Below are 20,513 nucleotides of genomic sequence, written 5' to 3'. Positions count from 1 at the left end.
TTATTGTAGGCCAAATGTAACTTTTATTCTGCAAGATACAGCTTGACTAACCATTCTTTTAAATCTGAGTGGCAGACAGAAAAATGGGAGAAAATACAATACAATTCTGTAACTGCAGTAAACAAGAACTTGAAGTGACAGTGAAAGAAAACAGCCGGCAGGGAATCAAATGCTCCTTGGAAAACATGCAGACTGTGACATAATGTCGACAAGTAACATCTCAACTTTTAATCCTATTAAATGTTTGAATGGATAATTTGAGCATTATAGAGGCTTGCCTTCTGCACAAGACAAGACAAGAGTGAGGTTACCATAAGATTAAAATATTGTTTTGAAGAACATCAACTTCTCTTAGAAAATTTTACTTTTAAAAAATAATATAAAGAAAATTGTAAAGAATTGTATGTATAAATATTTCTTTTGTGAATCTTGACACATGACCAGGTAGGATAACCATTCGCCAAATATATTCCATCTAACATTCAAACACTAAAATTAAGGGGAAATGCTGAGTCCTCATTACGTCTGCGTGTGTAAACAGCACATATGCTTTATGCAGCCTTTTCAAAAAGTGTTAAAATTGGACATAAAAATACAGCTAGGTACACTGATCTTTATGTATTTTTAGAAGCACATGCAAACTCTGTTTTTCAGAGAACTTCATTCAGGCGTCTTGATTTTTCAAGTGACGTAAACATTCCATAATGTTTAATTTTACATAAACAAGTGATTTAACATAGGTGTAGCTGGTACAGCCCTAAAAGGAGCTGCACCATACATCATATGAAAATGAAAGTATTCCGCATCTGCAAATACAGCAATGTTAAAGGTCTCATAATCAGAATCACAAATGTGTTGCAATGACCTGTAAACACTTAAAAAGTTTATTTTGTAAGAAACATTTCTTTAAGCTGAAAGGTTTGAGAATTGAAATGAGCAATCATCACTTAAACACTACATCTGCAATTAAAGTGACTAAATAAGAAAACAATTTACAGCCAGAACATTTCATTGCTGGGGGAAAAGGCTTGCTAATCTTATTGAATAAAGATGGCAGCCCATCACAGTGACCTCTGAGATTGCAGATCTACACAGATGCCAACAGATAAGGTAACAATAGTGAAACTGAAACACGGGAGAATTTAATATAAAATTTAATATGCAAAATGTACAGTTGCTGGTCAACTATATATATATATATATATATATTTATATACTTTATATTTTTTAATTCCACTCTGAGACTGGAAAAAAATCTGGTTAACTTGTATATGAACATGTGATATATCTCAATAGAAAAGAACCTTTCAACTTCCAGCAGAAAATGATTTCTCGTAAAACGAATTCTCTTCAGAACATGCCCCTCAGTCCACTTCCTCGAGAGCCCATGCCTCCAGAACCACCATAGAATCCACCTCCTCGACCTATTAGAAATAAGATGTTTTTTTATAATAAAATAAAAATGCACATTGTTGACAAAGTTTGTATTTAAACTGTGAGTGTGTCTATATACAGTGAGACTAACCCATTTCAGACGCTCCACTTGAGGTTGAGTTTAAGAAAAGCTCTATGTAACGGTGCTCTGTTGGGACAAGAATAAAAAAATAACATGGTGAGGAAAAACCCTAATAATAAGATGCTACGACATATGGGTTACATTAGGGATGAAACGAGAAACACGTACGCATGTGGTTCTTGTCTTTTGACATGGCCGATACCGCATCTTCATGAGATCCAAACTCTACATCTGCCTCTCCAGTTGACTTGCCATTGGGTCCTACATCAATGTGCACTCGAATTGGATTCAGTGGGGCAAAGAACTGGAACAAATAAGGCAAAAGATGAACTATCAAACTAATCATGAGAAAGATTATTAAATTGACCTTGAGGCACGACTTTTAAGTGTGTCTTACGTTGGCTATGTCGCCCTCTGTTGCTCGGAAAGGAAGGCCTCTCATGTGGACAAAATGCCCGCTGTGAAAGCCTGAGCTAGACTCCCCTGTATTGTAGCCATGACCACCCATCCCTCCTCTTCCTCGGTCACCCCTCACCCGCTCTTCAAACATCCCATTACCAAAGCAATAGTTGTTAAAGCCATTGTAGTTGTCAAAACCACCATAACCTGTGGAACAAATCATGTCTTTAAAGCCATTCAAAGGTGTCGCTAATACACATATAAAGTGACCAGCTAGTGCAGTAATAATGGCTACTTATATAAGAAACGTGGAAAATGACAATCCTGCATCAACTTCCATCAGAAATTGCACAGTAAAGTGGCAAATTATGTTTAATGGGAGAGGTTACATAATAAAATGACCACATTACAGACTTGCAAACGTCTTGAGCCTATCAGAAGGTTCTGAGTGTATGAACAACTGCATACCTCCACTGTAGCCGCCTCCACTACGCATCTGGTCCATAACGGCACCTCCCCTTCCAGGTCCGGGACCAAAGAAACCCCCACGGCCCATCATCGGTCTGTCATATGGACTAGGCCTCTGTGCCATCATTCTTCGGGGAACTTCGTAGTATGCGCGGATTTCGTTTCGACTGCTTTTAAATATCTCTATGTACCTGAGGTTGTTTAAAATGTAGGTTGTTAGCAACATTAACACAGACGTATCTGCTGCATTTGTTTCACAGCACTGAGGAGAGCTTAGTGAGTCAATTTCCAAAGCCCATGATTTAATTAATTAGCCCAGAAAATATAAATGACTCAATGTTTAGAAACCAGAGGGAGGGAGGAAACAAAAAGTGCCTATAGTGCTACCCCACTGCAGTAGTTTAGCAAGAACAGCTCTACAGGCTTTTAAAAGTGCCTCTGTCATTAAAAGGCTCCTCTGAATTAGTTCAGCAGTGATTTTCCCCACATAGTAATTATAAAGGTTACTCCTGTTTAATTTATACATTTTCCCTCATGACAATATAATGAGATACATGCCATTTTAACAATATGATCATACCATCTTTTTCTAAAGCAGAAAGATGCATGACCCCCAACCCCACATTACAGATAGCATTATCACCCAGCCCGGTCTTGTCGGCCCCACCTGTGCCCTATTCTTTCCTTGTGTTTCCCCAGAGCCTTTTCTGCTATCTCCTTTGAGGCAAACTGCACGAAGGCTTCCCCTGTGCTCCTCCCCTGGTAGTCCATCGGCAATGTAATCCCATTTGGCACGATTTTCAACCCTTTAACCCAAGGACAAATAACCCCACAGGGGGGGACATGTTAAATAGCAACATTCTCATGTGTAGAAAAGAAAGTCCACCCAATTTAGTCCCTTAAATCATCCCCTAGAATAAAACAACCCTAGAGCACTCCACTAAAAACATTTCCCTTTAATCATTCACTGAAAAACAGTACGAGGTACAAAGCAGACTTCTAAGCAATCGTTGTTTTGATTGCATCAGGGGATGGTGTCTTCTTTTTTTAAGTAGATTCAAGATTAAAACTAACAGTCAAATGTAATTTACTCATGATATGTTAAGTGAAACTATGTTAGTCACAAGTTAACAAATAAATGTTTGACTTCATGGGAGACAGTACTCTCACAACAAAGAGCTAAAAAACCTCAGACTGAGATTAAACAGATAACAGAAAACTAACAGCATATATGAACAGAATATCTGGAAGCATCGTACAGGTAAGAAAACATACCTGCAAAGAACTGCACAATCTCCTCTTTACTGCAGCCAAAAGGCAGTCCTCTTAGCCTCAGCATGCAGCCACTACAGCTGTCGTAGTCTGTTGGGCCACAACGTTTCAGCACCCAGTCCATCTCACTGCGATTCGACTTGAACACTGCATGAAAAGTCAGACAGTTAGCATATTATTATTTCTGCACTACACAGCAAAAACAATCTCCCTAAAATGGGCACGTCTATTCATTACCTTCAATATATCGATGGCCCATGTATTTGCGATCTTTCGCAAGGGCTTTTTTAAAGTCCTCTGCGGTTTTTAGCTCCACAAATGCCTCTCCACTGGGCCTTCCCTCCTTGGAGAAGGTGAAGCACACCCCATTCACTTTCCCTACAATGTCACAGTCTGCAAGACGGAGAAAAGACTCAGCTCATCCATGTCACTTCATAGCAAATATGAGGCAAATAACTTGTCTTCATAGTTTCACCAAAAGTCCACAATGTGGACAAAAGTTTTGGGACACCTGCTTGTTCATTTAGGGTACTAAAAAGGCAAATCAAGGGTATTAAAAAGTGTTTATCCTGCTTTCGTTGCAATAACTGTCTACTGTCGAGGGAAGGCTTTCTAACAGATTTTGGAGCACTGCTGTGAAAATTTGATTGCATTTAGCAACAAGAGTGTAAGTGTGGTGAGGATGTTGGATGATCCCCAACCCATGGGGGTTGGGGGGTTTATACCCCTCTAACCCACGCTTGGCATTAGTTTCAGGTTTATAGTTTCAGGTTTATTTGTCATTTGCACAACATGTCAGGACATTTATGCATTGAAATGCTTGTGGTGAGGCTCAGGTTGATGCTCTACAGGAGGACAAAACTATATACATACTAAACATTAAAATAAAGTTATATAAAAATTATATTAAATAAATACAAAATACAAACAAAATATACACAAAATACAGAATATACAAAGACAGGAGGGATCTGTAGAAATTCTCTGATATGTACATTTATGAGACAGGTATAGTCTGATATAAATATGCATGTTTATGTCTATTCCTGTTGTATAAAGTGACTTAGTGATGTTGTCCATAGCAGTGATATATAGAGTATTAATAATAATAAAGTGTCCGAGTGCAGTGGTGTTGGTGAAAGGTTCACAGCTTGTTCAGGAACCTGATGGCTTGTGGGTAGAAACTGTTCATTAGCCGGTTTGTTAAGGGTCATGAGACTCTCCAGAGAGTCCTAATAATCTATTGGCAATACTTCTCTACAGGGACTAGACAAGCTGTGTGTGTATTAGTGTGTGCAACATAGCATTTTATGCGATGCATTCATCAGAAGGGTGTCCCCAAACGTGTAGCGGCGTTAATGTATATTTACATTTACATTTACGGCATTTAGCAGACGCTCTTATCCAGAGCGACTTACAAGGTTACTCGTATTACAGAGGTGGGCCAATGTAGTGTTAGGAGTCTTGCCCAAGGACTCTTATTGGTGTAGCGCAGCATAGTCACCCAGACCGGGCATCGAACCCTGGTCTCCCACATGGTGTTGTTGTAACACAATGGTAGGTGGTGGTGTTATCTGTTGCGCCACACCAACCATATATATACATATGGACACGTGCCCTGCAAAATGCATGCCCCAAGAGTAAACTTGACAACTTGGCAGCTTGGTTTTGAGTTTACCAGAGAAAAACGAGGCCACTTCCTCCTGTGTACACGACCAAGGTAGACCACGGATGCGTACCACATACCCCTCGTCGTTGTGAGACATCTTTACCTCTGACTTCTGCACAGTCACTGGAATAAACACAGAGGTCGAATGACTTTCATGACAGGGTCAGGTTTACTACTGCCATCAGAAAGAGCAAGAACAACATGTCTAACAACTGGATAGATAGATAGATAGATAGATAGATAGATAGATAGATAGATAGATAGATGGTTAGATAGATAGATAGATGGTTAGATAGATAGATGGTTAGATAGATAGATAGATAGATAGATAGATAGATAGATAGATGGTTAGATAGATAGATAGATAGATAGATAGATAGATGGTTAGATAGATAGATAGATGGTTAGATAGATAGATGGTTAGATAGATAGATAGATAGATAGATAGATAGATAGATAGATAGATAGATAGATGGTTAGATAGATAGATAGATAGATAGATAGATAGATAGTTAGATAGATGGTTAGATAGATGGATAGATAGATAGATAGATAGATAGATAGATGGTTAGATAGATAGATAGAGAGGCAGATAGATAGATAGATAGATAGATAGATGGATGGTTAGTTAGATAGATAGATAGATAGATAGATAGATGGTTAGTTAGATAGATAGATAGATAGATAGATAGATAGATGGTTAGTTAGATAGATAGATGGTTAGATAGATAGATAGATGGTTAGATAGATAGATAGATAGATAGATAGATGGTTAGATAGATAGATAGATAGATAGATAGATAGATAGATGGTTAGTTAGATAGATAGATGGTTAGATAGATAGATAGATAGATGGTTAGATAGATAGATAGATAGATAGATAGATAGATGGTTAGATAGATAGATAGATAGATAGATAGATAGATAGATAGATGGTTAGATAGATAGATAGATAGATAGATAGATAGATAGATGGTTAGATAGATAGATAGATAGATAGATAGATAGATAGCTAGCTGCCATTCTGGCCGATAGGTCAGTTAGACTGCAGTTAACTGCAGAGTGCCAGTGGAGGAAATACAGCAATGTGGCCACCAGGTTTGCTCTGGTGCAAATCTAGCAGCTGCAGTAATGCTAGCTAGCTAACCCCAGCGCCTAGTCATAGCTAAGCTAACCCAACTTAGCTATACAGCTAGCCAGCAAATGCCACAGTGGCTTGCTGAGCAACGACACGCTCAATATCACACTTTAAACGTGGAAAAACACCCGAGCAATCAGCTGGCTGACAACAGACAAGGCTAAAGAGCCGCTAGCTCCCTAGCTCGTTGACGTTAGCTAGCTTTAGGAAAGCCTGCAGTGTAAACTGCTCGCACCAGCAAATAGCTACATCAGTTCGCTAATGCCATTTACTCCAACATCTCTGCAACTGGTTAATGCAACACCCACTGGTTAATGCAAACACTAGCTACGTTTATACCCGATTCGTTTCTCACCGCCAGCCGCTTGTCCTTTCCCTACATGTAGTTTAGTTAGCCGTTCAGCTAGCTAGCTATTACGAGAGCTCAGGGTTGCCAGATTCCACCAAAGTAATCCCTCCTCCGGATTAAAGGGGAATTCCACTCCAGTCCAGTCGTTAATACAGACACACTAAAGTAGCAAGGTAGAAAATAATATCTAGAGATTTAAACGTATCCCAATTTAATACACCTTTACCTCAAATGTAACTAACTGTCCCTTCCCTCAATTTACTAAACTCCTCCAATTTAATATACACTATGCCCGTCAAGAGCTGGTTAACCAGCTAGTGTACCAGCATAGGCCTTTTTAAAGGTAAAGGTGCACCTATTTGTCACTGTACAGCAAAATGTGTCCTCCGCATTTAACTCATCTGTGGTAGTGAACACACACACTCACACTAGTGAACTAGGGGCAGTGGGCAGCCAACTCCAGCGCCCAGGGAGCAGAGAGGGGAAAGGGCCTTGCTCAAGGGCCCAACAGTGGCAGCTTGCCGAGCCCGGGAATCGAACCCACTACCCTGTTATCGATAGCCCGACACTCTGAGCGCTGAGTGCCCCTAGATTTTTAGCCTAAGGACCAGATTTTCAACTACCTTGACCCTCAAACACCAGCTTAAACCACTTAAAACCAGTTACCAGGAGCTGGGAACAGAAGAGGAACTGGATGTGAACATCTCAACAATGTGATTTGATGAAGGTGGTTTGTGTGAAATGATGCTTTGCGTAAAAACCTAATAAACCCAACAGAACTAATGAATCTTTGGTGTATTTTAAGTTTTAAATGTAATATTGACAATGGTAAATTATTTCCCTTAATGTACCATGCTGCACTACATGCATTTAAAACATTTTAGGACAAGGCCTTTCTCAAAACTGTTGGTGTAGCATAGTGGATAACAGCACTCCCATCCCTGTGATGGAGTTCAGTGCCCTGGCTTGACAACCACACCACGCTACACTACCAGTCTAATAAGTTCTAAGACTTGTAAATAAGTTGTTCTGGATAAAAGCATGAACCAGATTGAATGTGTTCATAAGCAACGTGCTTGTGTGAGGTAGCTTTTAGAAGAATTGCTTGTATGTTGGCTTCTTCTCACCTATGCTGTGAACAGTTATGACTCAGTAAGTTTCTCTCTAGTTGAGCATTTCACATTCAAACCATTTTACCAGTTTACTTCTGAACATCGCGGGTTGACAAATCTACGGAATTCCCTTTAAAACCTGTAACCATCAGGCATCTGTAAATAGTGGTAGTGGGGTTGAAGTCAATGCCAGGCAACAATATCTGAGGTGAACCACATGCACAGAATGTGCAGCAGTGTGGACTTGGCTGGATCTCCTTCTTTGTCAGAAGGCTCAGCCTGTTGACTCACTAACGAACTCTCTCTGTTAATAAAGTGAACGGCTTTCCACTGATTTTCTCCACTGAAACATAACACTTCTTAAAAAAAAACACACACACTGCACAAACTAGCAGAGCCAGTATTGTGTTATAAACCAGCATGAGCAGCTGAACCAGCTTCCACCTTTGACCAGCTTGGAGTCCATGTTAAGCTGCTGTTTTCCAGCGAGGAACAGTTATGTTCGCCTCCATGATACAGCTATGATGTGTGAGCGGTATAACTAAAATAGAGCATCTTTAAAATCATAACTTTAAAAAAGAAGGCAAGAACCTTTTAACTTTTAGTGTAAGCTAATGCACAGAGATTTCATCCCAAGTCATTTCTGTCGTATCCTATAATGTTCACACGAGGTACAAGGCCATATTCGGATGATGTAGAGTAATAATTGACATAGTAATTAACAAAAAGACAGTGACAATATGTACAAAGAGGAGATGAGCTTCTGCTTCAAACACTTGCAGTTCTTCAAATCCACTCTTGGTGGCAATGACATTCACAGCATTTCCAGTGCTCGTTTTCATGAACTTGGCTCTATTTTGCTTAGGATCTGTTTGTTTCTCTTACAGCCCTGAAATACCTGCCCTTATGTGTTCTCTACTGTACTCATCAGAGGACTCCAATTCTGTGCTTTTCAGGTAGGCCTGTTCTTGAGGCCTTCTTCATTTGGTCTGCACTGCTGGCACACAAAAACAACAGCATAGTAGTAATAGTAGTAGTATTATAATTTTTATTGTTGTAAATGTACAAATTTCTACATATATTTAAATTATTTATTTTATAAATATGTCAGATAAAGTATGTGCAGATAAATAAATTGTAATGAGTGTGTGTGCATATATATATATATATATATATATATATAATGTGTTAGAGCCTAACAGTTCCATAGATCAATGTTTTTATGCCACAGTACTCAGTCACAGTGCTTGACAAATTAATAATTATGCAGCATTATAACTATATATATATATGTAATATTGTAATATGTAATATATATATATAAAACATTACATGAGCCTTACATGCTGACACCCAAAAGATCTGAGTTTGGATTATGGCTGGGGTCCATCCTCTGTTCTCCAGTCTGTAATCCTTTGTGTTTCCAGCTACACTATTTTTGAAAATGCAGGAGGGCCTGAGGTACTGGATATACTAGCTTCTGTAGCCTCAGATCTGGAGACGGCAGTGTGCTTTATTGATTGCTGTTGCCTATGGCTCTGTGGCTCTCATCCAAATTTCTTGCTGTGGCCCTGGTCATAGAAAGGCTCACAGCACATCACTAAAAGAGGCACACTATTTACACAAACTCTGTGTATTAACTTTTGGATGCCACAAATAACACATTATGTTTTAGTGAAAGTAAAAAAGTGTCTATAATTAAACACATGTGATTACTGTATATGTATACGTATAACTACATTTAATATTTTTACTGTGACATGAATGTTGTTGGATGCTGTAATAAAAGCATTGGATTCAGATTAAGAATAGCTGAGTAAAGTACAGATATTTGAAATATAGTAAAACATGAATGACTACAGTTAGTATTTGTGCACTCCTGGTGTTCCTGGCATGTGAAGCAGCTCGTGTCATTCATTCATCACCCAGGTGTTGCTGCAGTGTGTAGCTAATGCGGGCTCTCTGTGCAGCAGCTGGAGTGGTGGAGGTTGAATGATCAGCACTGTGAGATAAACTAGCAGCAGGACAGACTGAGGGAAGGCGCAGTCTCGGCGAAAACACACTTCCCTGCTTTGGTTTCTGTTCAGCTCTGTGCAGCGTTTCGGCAGCAGCAGCAGCAGCAGCAGGAGAAGGAGAAGGAGGAGGAGGAGGAGGGTGGTGGTGGTGGTGGTTCTGCTCCAGACCTCCAGTGCAGAGAGGATTCATGGGACAGGTGAGCGACAACTGCCCGTTTCAGCTCTGAACGTTTTCACCATCTTCTTTACGATGAATATGACGAATAAGTGGAAGAAAAATAGAGCATGGAGCCCTAGCCTACGATTTCCAGCGAGGACTGAGCGATAACTGACTGACTGCCTGGACACGAAAGGGAGCGATGGTCCTGCGCCAGGGGGTGCAGCAGCAGCAGCAGCAGCAGCAGGTTAGCAACTTAGCATTGATGACTTTATTGCAGGGGTTCATTCAGTGGCATGCAAAAGTTTGGGCATCCCTGGTCAAATGACCTGGTCTTGAAAAGGCATAAAGTTTTACAGGCTCTAAATAACATAAAGAGGAAGAGTTTGGGCACTCTGCAGGGGAAGGACTTGTGCCTGTGCTTTGTAGCCAGATAAGTAGTGAACACACACACACACTAGTAATCTAGGGGCAGTGAGTACACACACACCCAGAGCGGTGGGCAACCAACTCCAGCGCCCTCTCTGCACCCTCTGCACCCAACTGCAGGGTCTTGCTCAAGGGCCCAACAGTGGCAGCTTGCCGAGCCCGGGAATCAAACCCACAACCCTGTTATCGATAGCCTGGCGCTCTAACCGCTGAGCCACCATATATTTATATGTATGTAAGTTGACTTTGAGGACTTGTATGTGGAGTGTGTTTAATTTATTATTCTACTGTATAAATCTTGTCATCTTAAGCTTCTTTACAAACAGGGTAAATGTTTGCTTCCAGAATTTGCTGCTGTTTAATTGAATTCTTCCCTCTACCTGTGAAATGTCCCCATGCCACCGGCTGCAGCACAATCCCAAAGCATGATTAATGTACCCATGTGCTTAACAGTTGGAGAGGTGTTCTTTTCATGAAATTCTTCCAGGCCTCCACTTGACCTCGGCTGTTCTTGTTAATTGTCGTTTCATAATTACTTTATGAACAGAAGAAAAAGGGTGTCTGAAAATCTTTTCATATCTTTTTATCTTCTAGCCTTCTCCTGCTTTGTGGGCATCAGTTATTTAAACGTGCAGAGGGCTAGGCAGCTGCTTAGAGGAGCCCATGGCTGCTGATTGTGGAACAAGGTTTGAAAAGTTTGAGTATTTACAAAGCTTTGAAAGTTTGAGCGTGACAGACTTTGGTAAGCCCTGCTTTATGTCTTGTTTTGTGATTGGCCTCAAGCTATCTTGAGAAAGCTCAATAAGCTAAGATATGTCCAAAATACATTTAATATTTTTGTCTGATTATGAAAGTTTTTATGATTTTGTTGCCCAAACCTTCCATTATTGTTGAAACATTATCCATGAGACATCTTTACAAGTTTTGCTGTGTCAGTTTAGACATTTAAAAGACGTCCCATCGAAACCAGAATGAATGTTATTTATGATGTAATTTTTCAACGTATGTCTGTGGTCTTAACTAGGTTCAAATCAGGCATTTTTGACATTGATATTAATACAAACATCACACCTAAGATATCCTTCACAACTGACAGCAAAATGTCAATTATGTGAATTATGTATATACTGTATATATATATATATATATTATAGTGTAGCATTTGTGAAGCATTCGATGGTATCCTGAAGTGTAAAGACATTCCATAAACATACACAACTAAATATACTGTATATAACAGTATATAGCATACTGTATATTCTACTGTACATTTTATTAAACATAGCATATTGTAGCTTTCTTTAGGTCGGGCAACGGATTACGGAAGACAAAAGTAGGCTGTCTTTCACAACTGTATTCATAGGATCTTTTTGATTGGAACAGCCTTCGATGACGTAGCAGTCTAGAAACACAGCCCTCCTGGACTGCAGCCTAGCTTGTGGAATGCAGCATGTGTGGGTCCTTGTTCATCTGTGCATCAGGAGAAGTCTGCAGCTGAGACAGCAGGTCTATAAACTGCGCTGTCCAGCTTTCAACCTGCTAGGAAACCCTAGTAGAGTTATAGACAGAGCACAGTCATTGCTGGTCGGGTTTCTCGAATGACTAGTGAGTCTAATGTTCATGGATATGATATACCAGACTTTTTTTTTTTAGCACATTTTAAGCAGTGGCAAGGCTGATGCCATAATTTATTACATTCTGTATTTACATATATGCTACTGATGTTTTTTTTATTTTATTTTATTTTTTTACAAAAAACACTTGGAAGACAAAGCATGTTATATTTTCGAGCTCCGAAGTTGTAAATTGAAACTTCTCTGAGGAGAATTTAAAGACACCACTATGTACCAGTACCAATTCAGCTATCAGCACAAGTCTTTTGTGCAAGGGAGAATTTAATTTAGAGTTCTACTGTGAAAAACATTGAAACAGTGTTTGTCAGTAGGGGTGAACAAATTGCAAATGGGATTGGCACAGTTGCAATAAATTACATCACAATTATGACTGGAGGATTGCTGGTTATGACCCGAGAATCACAGGTTTAAATCCCAGATCATGCTACTTGCCATCAGCAGCCTGAGTCGGAGAGAGTACAATTAGCCTCGCACTCTCCTGGGTGCGTAGATGTCTCTCTCTCTCCCCATATCACTTCAGTTAAGGCTGGCTGGCAAGGACATCTGCTGGCCGATGCACGAGAGCTGGGTACCCAGCAATTTTGCAATTGAGTGCATTGGTTGCCTGGTGGAGTTGCATCGGTGGTAGTTTGAGAAGAGGCACTGTGTCAGAGGAGGCATGTGTCAGTTCTCACCCTTCCAGTGCCAGGAGCATTACATGTGATGGGGAGAGAGTACTCACGAGTGGGTTGGGTAATTGGATATCTAAACGCTGTGAAGATTATGTAAAAAAAAATAATAAACAATATAAAATAACAATAAAAAATACATCACAGTATACTTTTTGTGAGGATCTGAATCAGCATGGCCAACTGCATACATCACTGTGAGTGTGTGTGTAGTCCTGGTTCATTGGATTGGATTTGTACATTGATTACAATTTAATGTATTCATAGTAGTTGATATTAGTTTATAAATATATTGCACTTCTGGTGTCTGTTCCAACTCATCCAACCTCAGATAAGTGAGATTTTGCCATATTGCCCTCCCCTATTTCAAAGACCTTTACATGAATATATACAATTTCCACAGAAACTCATCAGTTGTTCGATACCTCAGCATCAATCTGCTCATCTATACTAATGCCCTTTGTTTTTCTTTCCAGCTCTGTTGACAGCCTCTCATGCTGGAAAGCCTTTTCTTAGAGGCTGTATTTGCAGAGTGTCATACACATCTTTGAGGTGCTCAAGATGCTTCTGATGGCACATCATGTGCTGACTTGTGAAATATGTGTGCTCCTCTTCAAGTCTGTCATGGCTAGCCTCTAGCTATCATATTGCTCAGTCTTTGCCCTGCCAAGTGCTACTGTGTGTCATCTGGCTGGATTGGACTGCATCAGGATTCATAGTTTATGTTGTTTTACACCATGGCCAACCTCAGTCCTGGGGTGGGTGGGGAGGGGGTGGTGTAGGTGGTCTCCAGCGAAGTTTTGTAGTTTTGGAGCCTTACTCAAACACCCCTGATTTAACTCCTCAGTTAATGAGTTAAAAGGTAAATTGGGTGTGCTGGTGGACTAGTGTGGTCGTACTGCTGATATACTGCTAGCCAGCCACCTTGATTATGATAGTTTGCCAGCTTGGGCTAGTTGGTGGACTAGCTTGGTTAAGTTGTTCACACTGGCATACCAGCTAACCTATGAAACTTTATTAAAGCTCCACGTACACGGATTTAGTTTCATCATTGAGGATAAAAAACATTTATCCACACAAAGAAGCATTTTAGCATTGAAATGGTTGGAAGAGTAGTCATGGTTGTATGTAGAAACATTACATTTATTAAAGAACCCTCGAAGAACCCCCTTTTTGAGGGTGTAGGGTTGGTGTGCTTTCCCTGTTTGTTGCACTGCGATTTAGGGCCACACAATTGCCATAATGCACAACAACATAGGCTGCGTACACACACAGACTCTGCTGCATTGCCACTGAATGGATTGGTCTGATAGCCACTGTTGTGCAGTGCACCACTCTGCTGCTCGGACTGATCAAGCTGTAGGCAGTGTGTAGCTCACGAGTGCCGCTAACTAATCTGCCTGTGAGCAGAGACACATCAGCATTCACTTTTCTTGAAGATATAGAGTGCAGTAAGACTGCAAAGTATTGTGGGACCTGCAGTGATTTTACATTGATTTTAATAATGCTAATTCATAAAGCACAGCTGACTCTGCAAAAAAGGACTGAAACTGCAGCTGTGAATGTTTTACTACTTTCATGAGCTGTCCAAGAGCCTGCGCATAGACTGTTTCCTCCAGTCTGGATTTAGCACCCTTTACTCTAGAACCTACTGGGATTAGCGTTTTCAGATAAGGCTTTTGTAAGTGGGTAATCCCAGATAAACAAAAAAGTCAAAATCAGTCTGGCCCTAAGCAGTAAGATGAGGTTCCTTGCAGTGCTGGAGAGCAGAACAGCCCTAATAGATGAAATTAATTTCTAGCCAGGCTTTACAGACGTATATTTGGAATTGCTTATCCTGTAATTTGTGACACAGGTCCCCTCCCAGCTCTTGCTTTTTTTTTGTTGCTCAGTTATATTCAGGGTTCTGAAGATCATGTATTGCATCATAACCCTTTAACTTGGAGATGAGATCAATGGTGTCACCAACAATATGCTATAGCTGTGCCTTCCTCTCCTGGTCTTGGAGTGTCCCCTGCAATTTTCCCAAAATAAAAACATGTAGCAGACATTGTATTCCTATTTCTATTGGTCTGTTAATCCTGACATTTTCACACAATGTAAATAATAATGTCTGAATAATGCAGGAAAACCAAAGCTGGAAAATGAAGACGTATTTTATTTATTATTATTGTTTTACTGTTTGACTTAATAAATGCAATACATGCACACATTATGTTGGTTGGCACACAGTGTGTTGGTTAAGCGTGCAGCTAACTAATCTGTGTGAGCTGGAGACACACTAGCATTTACTTTTCTTGGAGATATAGAGGGCAGTAAAGTTAGGACCATGTATTTTCTCATTTTTGGAGACTTTGTTAATAGCCATGCAAGAATTCTACATGTCTGATTTTAATAATGCTAGTTCATAAAGCAGTGTCAGGCATGGATGTGCAATGTCAGGTGCAGTCAAATTATATTAAACACTCTTGCGACTTGTGCAAAACGAAATTCTGCACAAACCCCATGACATATCTACCAGAGGCAAGTCAAGTCATATATATTATCTCCTAAATACCATTTATTTCACTCCCATCTTGAATACATTGAGTACATTATTAATATCATGGCTCATTGACTTCTGGTGAAGGAATATGCATGTTTTTTCTAGGAGTGGGTGATATAAATAACTAGTAGTAGAACAGTAGTAGAACAGATAAAAATAACTTGTATAATATATGTAATATATATATATATGTGTGTGTGTGTATAAGGGCAAAAGGGCAGTTTGGAAAAAGTTCTTTAAGCTTTGACCATATTCATGATATGCCCAGTAAAGGATATTGTGATGTAATTAATCTCACTAATAGTTAACCAGAATCAATAAAAACAGAATCTTTTACCATCTTCTGTAATGTTCTAGTCTTTCCATGCAAGTTTTTTTACAGTGACGACCCGCTGTAATTTGTGAACCTTACCTAAGCTTCACGTCACTAGTTAGTTTTCTTTAGTTAGGAGATCACAGTGTTGAGGACAGCAGTGTTTTCTAGTGCAGTCTTCATGGTCCAATAGCCAATCTATATTTGGCTCTAAACCAGTTTCAGATTCACTACATGGTCGTGTTGGGTGATATGACCTCAAATCAATATCCTGATTATTTCAACATTTTACCTCAGTTATGAGCCAAGCTCCTCCATTTGCCTTAGTGGGCTCATCGGTTACTGGTTCTGAATGACAGTTTCAATTAGAGCTGGGTGGTATGGAAACTTTTATATCACAATATTTACATTTAGACATTTTATACGATATACAATATATATCACAATATTTGATCATGTAGACAAAATGCACCAGCAGCGAAAAATAATAAAGAAACTGCTACCCAAATACTTTTCCATACTAAGTACCGTGATTTGTCCTCAAAATATGCTGCAATCCATTAAATTAAATAAGACTCTTTGTAATGAAACCTGCAGATAATCAGTGCTCTTTAAGCACTGGCGATATACATGATATACTCATAAAAGCATATTGTGTACCATAATAACAAAATGTATCACGGTACGATAAAATATTGTCATATCATCCAGCTCTAGTTTCAATTATTTGCCCAGCTCTGCTATATGAAAGGAAGTACTTTTGGACACCTACACATTACTTCTACAGGAGCCTTTAAGACATCCCATTTTAAATCCATGGGCATTAATATGGAGTTGTTCCCTCTTGCAGCGCTAACAGCAGGTCTGGAACTTAGCAGATCATGGTGACTTTTATGCACTATGCACCTCAGCACTCGACGCCCCAGGTCTGGAACCTTCCATGGTTTCCTGTGGTTCCTAAATGTTTCCACTTTTTAATAATACCACTCTCAGTTGATGGTGGAATATCTCGGAGGGAAGACATTTCACTGATTTGTTACAGTGGTGGTCCTATTACTGGTCCAGTTCATGATCCTGTTACAGTACCATGCTGGAATTCAGTGAGCTCAAGGCAGACTGCATGGCTAGGTGCTTGATTTTATAACCTGTGGCAGTGGGACTGAACGAAAGGATTTAGAAGTGTCCTAATACTTTTAGCTATATAGTGTATTTAGTGTTAATGCCTTGAGGGTTCCAGTGTTTCAGAAGTTAGAATAAAGACAAAATGTGAAATATCTGAGGGAGTTTAGAGGACTGGATTGGTACATCTACTGTGCTGCGCCAGATCAGTTCAGTTACAGTCTACACTACTGTACTTGATCTACTCATACTAGTGCCACATTAACATAGCATGACCATGTTGGTAATCACTGCTGTGTGGTCCACTACTCAGATCATATCTGGTCAGAAATAGTTTTATGGTGGTTCCTTCCCATTGGTGAGCAAGATACTGGAGGGGGGGCTGATGCATTGTACAGCAATAGATGGGCCATAGCCAGTAATTACACACCTACAGAATGCACTCATGTTGTAGGTGTACCCTTAAAGTGACCAGTGGGTGGAGATACAATGTTGATGAACCAGTCAGACTGGAACCCGGAGAGATTAGCAATAGGTATGAAGTGTGTAGGGCAGGCCAGTAGGACCTCAGTTCCAGAAGAAGACGGTTTGTATATGTGCAAAAGCTGGGATTCACCTTCTGTTTGGACATTCACTGGCTGTAATCCCCATGTTGTCTACTTAACCCCTCTTTCTGTATCTGTCCAGATAAGGGAAGGGGTCTTCCCTCTCTCCTGCAACCCCCCTCCGGCACACTGAGCTGAACCCTTTGCCATCTGTCAGTGTTAGAGCTAAGTGCACTGCTTCACACCGCATATACTCTATCAGGCTCTAGATTGGCTTAATTCTTGGACGAGGGGCGGGCCTTAGAGGCCAGAGTGACAGGTGAGAAGAGGAAGGAGCTGTGCTGGACGTGGGACAGGTTTGCAAGGGGGGGAGGAGGAGGAGGAGGAAGAGGAGTCACACTAAGTCGTGTGGGAGGCATAAATCCAGTATGGATGAGCCAGCAAAGCAGGCAGGAGCTGTTCGTCTGAGAGGAGAGCGGCAGAGAGAAGTACAGAGAGAAACAGACACACGCTGTGGGAAAGACTGGAGGAAGGATTAGATGAGTCCTTTCCTCAACACTCCTGAGAGGATAGGAGGAGAATGAGGGGGAGATGAAGGCCATGAGGTAAAGCTGAGTTCAAGCGTGGCTGTTGCCTGTGTGACAGGAGATGTATCTGTAATAGTTAAGGAGGAAGAGAGGGGGTGGGGGAATCCTATTAGCTGGAGTACAGAAAGAGTAGGCCTAAATGCCCTGCTTAGTAGTGTGTGAGCTTTGTGGATATAAGTAGTAGTGTGTGGTTAAAAAAGCAACTCTGCTATGTTTGAGTAATCAGACTTATGAGCTTTTTAAGGTTAAGTTAGTCAAGGAATAGATCGAATACATCGAATAATCAGCGCTGTCACATGAAAACCTTGTATCTCCATTTTTAAAAAAAACCTTTTGACAGAATTTGAAACTGATGGGTGTTCTGTATGTTGACACTGACTTCCAGTGAAAGTTGGTAAGGTCTTTTCCTTCTCCTGTAAAGTTTTCCTTTTGGAGATATGAGTTTTTTGTGTGACAGTAAAAATATGTAAATACGTTACTTTGAAGAAAGACAGCTTGCAACTACTGTAAAAGAAAGCTGCCTACCAGTAGCAGTTTAGCTGAATAGTCTGAGATATTCATTTTCTTTGTAATGGTTTAATTTAGATAGAAGTTTTAAATTATAGGTTTATAAAGGTTTATATTTAAAGTTATTATATATATATATATATATATATATATATATATATATATATATATATATATATATATATATATAAACACACTTTCTTTTTTATGTTGCTTAGTTTACCTATTATAATTGTTTTATTTTAGTTTTACATTGTTATTTATTTATTATATTTATTTATTATATTATATAATATTTATTGTTATTTGTATACTAGTATAATAAGTATAATTTTGTGATAAGCTAATGGATCAGGACATGTGGCCTTACACTCTACCTGCTCGACAGTTGGTTGCAGCGTTGCAGAGGATGCATTCAAGGACAAACAGCAGAAACAGTATTGTTTTTGTTTGTGACGGGCCGTCCTCGGTGAGACATCTGATCCAGAGACTTAATTAAGGAGGCATCCGTTTCAGGTTGTCACTGGTTACCTTGGTGCGTGTTGAGAGGATAGAGTTACAACTACGACTTTAAAGCAGAACGCGTACGGTAGGCAGTATGGGGGTGTTGTCGACTTACGAAGCAAAGGGCTGGGCGGTTGTAATGCTGGGGATTCAAGCATGCTTTTGAGCAGTGAGTTTCAACAGGCTGCAAGGACAGACACTAGAGCAAAGAGCCATGCAGCATTGCAATCAAGATGCAGTGCAGTTATTTTTGGCGTTGCTCGTCCTACCTTTCTGTTGTATAGTAGGTTGATGAGAACTTGCCTTTCAGGTGCTGGAATAGCATGAGATTTAGGAGTGATTTGAACGAATGCTTAGGAGATATTAAGGATCTTACAGGAATAGAATTATAGTGAGAAATGATGGGTTAAATTGACTTGATGCAATATATGGTACAGAGAATACGAGAGGTAGCGAGTGAGAGGGTTGTGTGTGCGCATGTGTGTGTGGGGCCTGCTAAAGAGGACACACTCCCCTTCACCCTCTTGTGCCGCAGAGAGTGCTGTGCTGCTGGCCAGATGTATCAGTGTAAAGCAAATGGTTCTGCATAAAGTCTGGCACACCTCCAGCCTTAGCCTTGAAACTGCTCTCATCTCACCCTACATAATGCAGCAAGCTCAGCCCTCAGCAGCACAGTATGTAAAATATGAGGTTGAATTAAAGCCCAGAAACACCTAGAAAGCATTCTGATGTGACCAGTGGCATCATTCTGGCTCGAAGAAAATCAAACGAGTCTCAGCATCCTGCTGTGTTAACCTGTCTCAGTGAGAGCTAGACAGCACTAGAGGCTTTGGTACCAGGTTTGTATTCTGACGCTCTAGTATTAGAGCAGGTTTATCCTCTCCTGCCGATTTATAAAAAAGGGCATAGACATTTGAAGTGGCACTACTCTCACTGATATAGATGTGCAGTTCCATTACCATTGATTATAACTGCATTTGTAGCTTAATGTAGTTTGCTTCCCCCAGAGTGCATTTGTTAAACCTTTTGGATCAAGACATTCTATGATTATACTGTCTATTCCAAATGTTTTGATGCCTGATCTTAAATACAGTTCTGTATTGCTTCATAATTTCTTATAGCTCATTAAAATGCAAGAGGAAAACGATGACAAGGTATCAGATTAAGCATTAAGGGGCTGAGTTTGTGGTTTTTCATGTATGTATGTTGGCAAGCTTAAGGAAGAACTACAGTGCTCCCGGGTGGTGCAACTGTCAAAGTGCTGGCCCTGTTGCACCTGAGGATTGCAGGTTTGATTCCTAACCATTCAATAGCTGTCTGTGGCTGGGCTTCCAGTAGAGTTGGCATTGCTTTCTTTGGGTGGTCTCTCTATTCAATCACTCTGCATGGTGCTAGCCCATGCTGGTGTCTCTTAGCTGACGTAAGAGAACTAGCAGAGCTGACCGTCAGCATTTCTTCCCTGAATGCGCTCAGCTGTCCAGTGACGTTTCTTTAGTGGCAGTATGAAAGGAAGCAGTTGGTTGACTTCACATGTGTTTTAGCCTTGGATCTCCCAGTGCTGGTATAC

The 20,513-nt window shown here is 40.2% G+C and overlaps 2 protein-coding genes across 4 annotated transcripts in view; one reads left to right on the top strand and one right to left on the bottom strand.

Moving 5' to 3' along the window:
- Positions 1-866: 866 nt before the first annotated feature.
- On the bottom strand, positions 867-6,898 carry hnrnph3 (heterogeneous nuclear ribonucleoprotein H3 (2H9)). Of its 2 annotated transcripts, none has more exons than XM_072678341.1 (10): positions 6,818-6,898; positions 5,334-5,447; positions 3,893-4,048; positions 3,659-3,802; positions 3,051-3,189; positions 2,384-2,574; positions 1,914-2,122; positions 1,685-1,820; positions 1,526-1,582; positions 867-1,424 (listed from the first exon to the last, which is right to left on the bottom strand). In XM_072678341.1, exons 2-10 carry the CDS (start codon positions 5,419-5,421, stop codon positions 1,351-1,353), a joined length of 1,194 nt encoding a protein of 397 aa, XP_072534442.1. In that variant the 5' UTR covers positions 5,422-5,447; positions 6,818-6,898; the 3' UTR covers positions 867-1,350. The 2 variants fall into 2 exon arrangements, with proteins under 2 accessions (XP_072534442.1, XP_072534441.1); XM_072678340.1 differs by having other exon boundaries at positions 6,802-6,892.
- Positions 6,899-10,275: 3,377 nt separating this feature from the next.
- psda (pleckstrin and Sec7 domain containing a) overlaps positions 10,276-20,513 on the top strand; it is a 60,589-nt gene continuing 50,351 nt past the window's right edge. The window contains exon 1 of one of the 2 annotated variants that reach the window (XM_072678343.1): positions 10,276-10,342. The gene's annotated coding sequence lies outside the window, so the exon portion shown is untranslated. Of the gene's footprint in view, positions 10,343-17,811; positions 17,954-20,513 lie in introns of those variants that run through there. The other variant, XM_072678342.1, reaches the window with a different exon arrangement.

This window comes from Salminus brasiliensis, chromosome 4 (genome assembly GCF_030463535.1).
Source record: "Salminus brasiliensis chromosome 4, fSalBra1.hap2, whole genome shotgun sequence".
Classification (NCBI taxonomy): Eukaryota; Metazoa; Chordata; class Actinopteri; order Characiformes; family Bryconidae; genus Salminus; species Salminus brasiliensis.
This window is presented reverse-complemented; position numbering and strand designations above follow the sequence as displayed.

Excerpts from the sequence above, each read along its gene's own strand:
- hnrnph3 (XM_072678341.1), bottom strand. The coding sequence starts at position 5,421 with ATGTCTCACAACGACGAGGGGTATGTGGTACGCATCCGTGGTCTACCT. Across the intron at positions 3,803-3,892 it reads GGGCCATCGATATATTGAAG|TGTTCAAGTCGAATCGCAGT; the intron begins GTAATGAATAGA and ends CTTTTCATGCAG. Across the intron at positions 1,583-1,684 it reads AAAAGACAAGAACCACATGC|AGCACCGTTACATAGAGCTT; the intron begins GTACGTGTTTCT and ends TTGTCCCAACAG.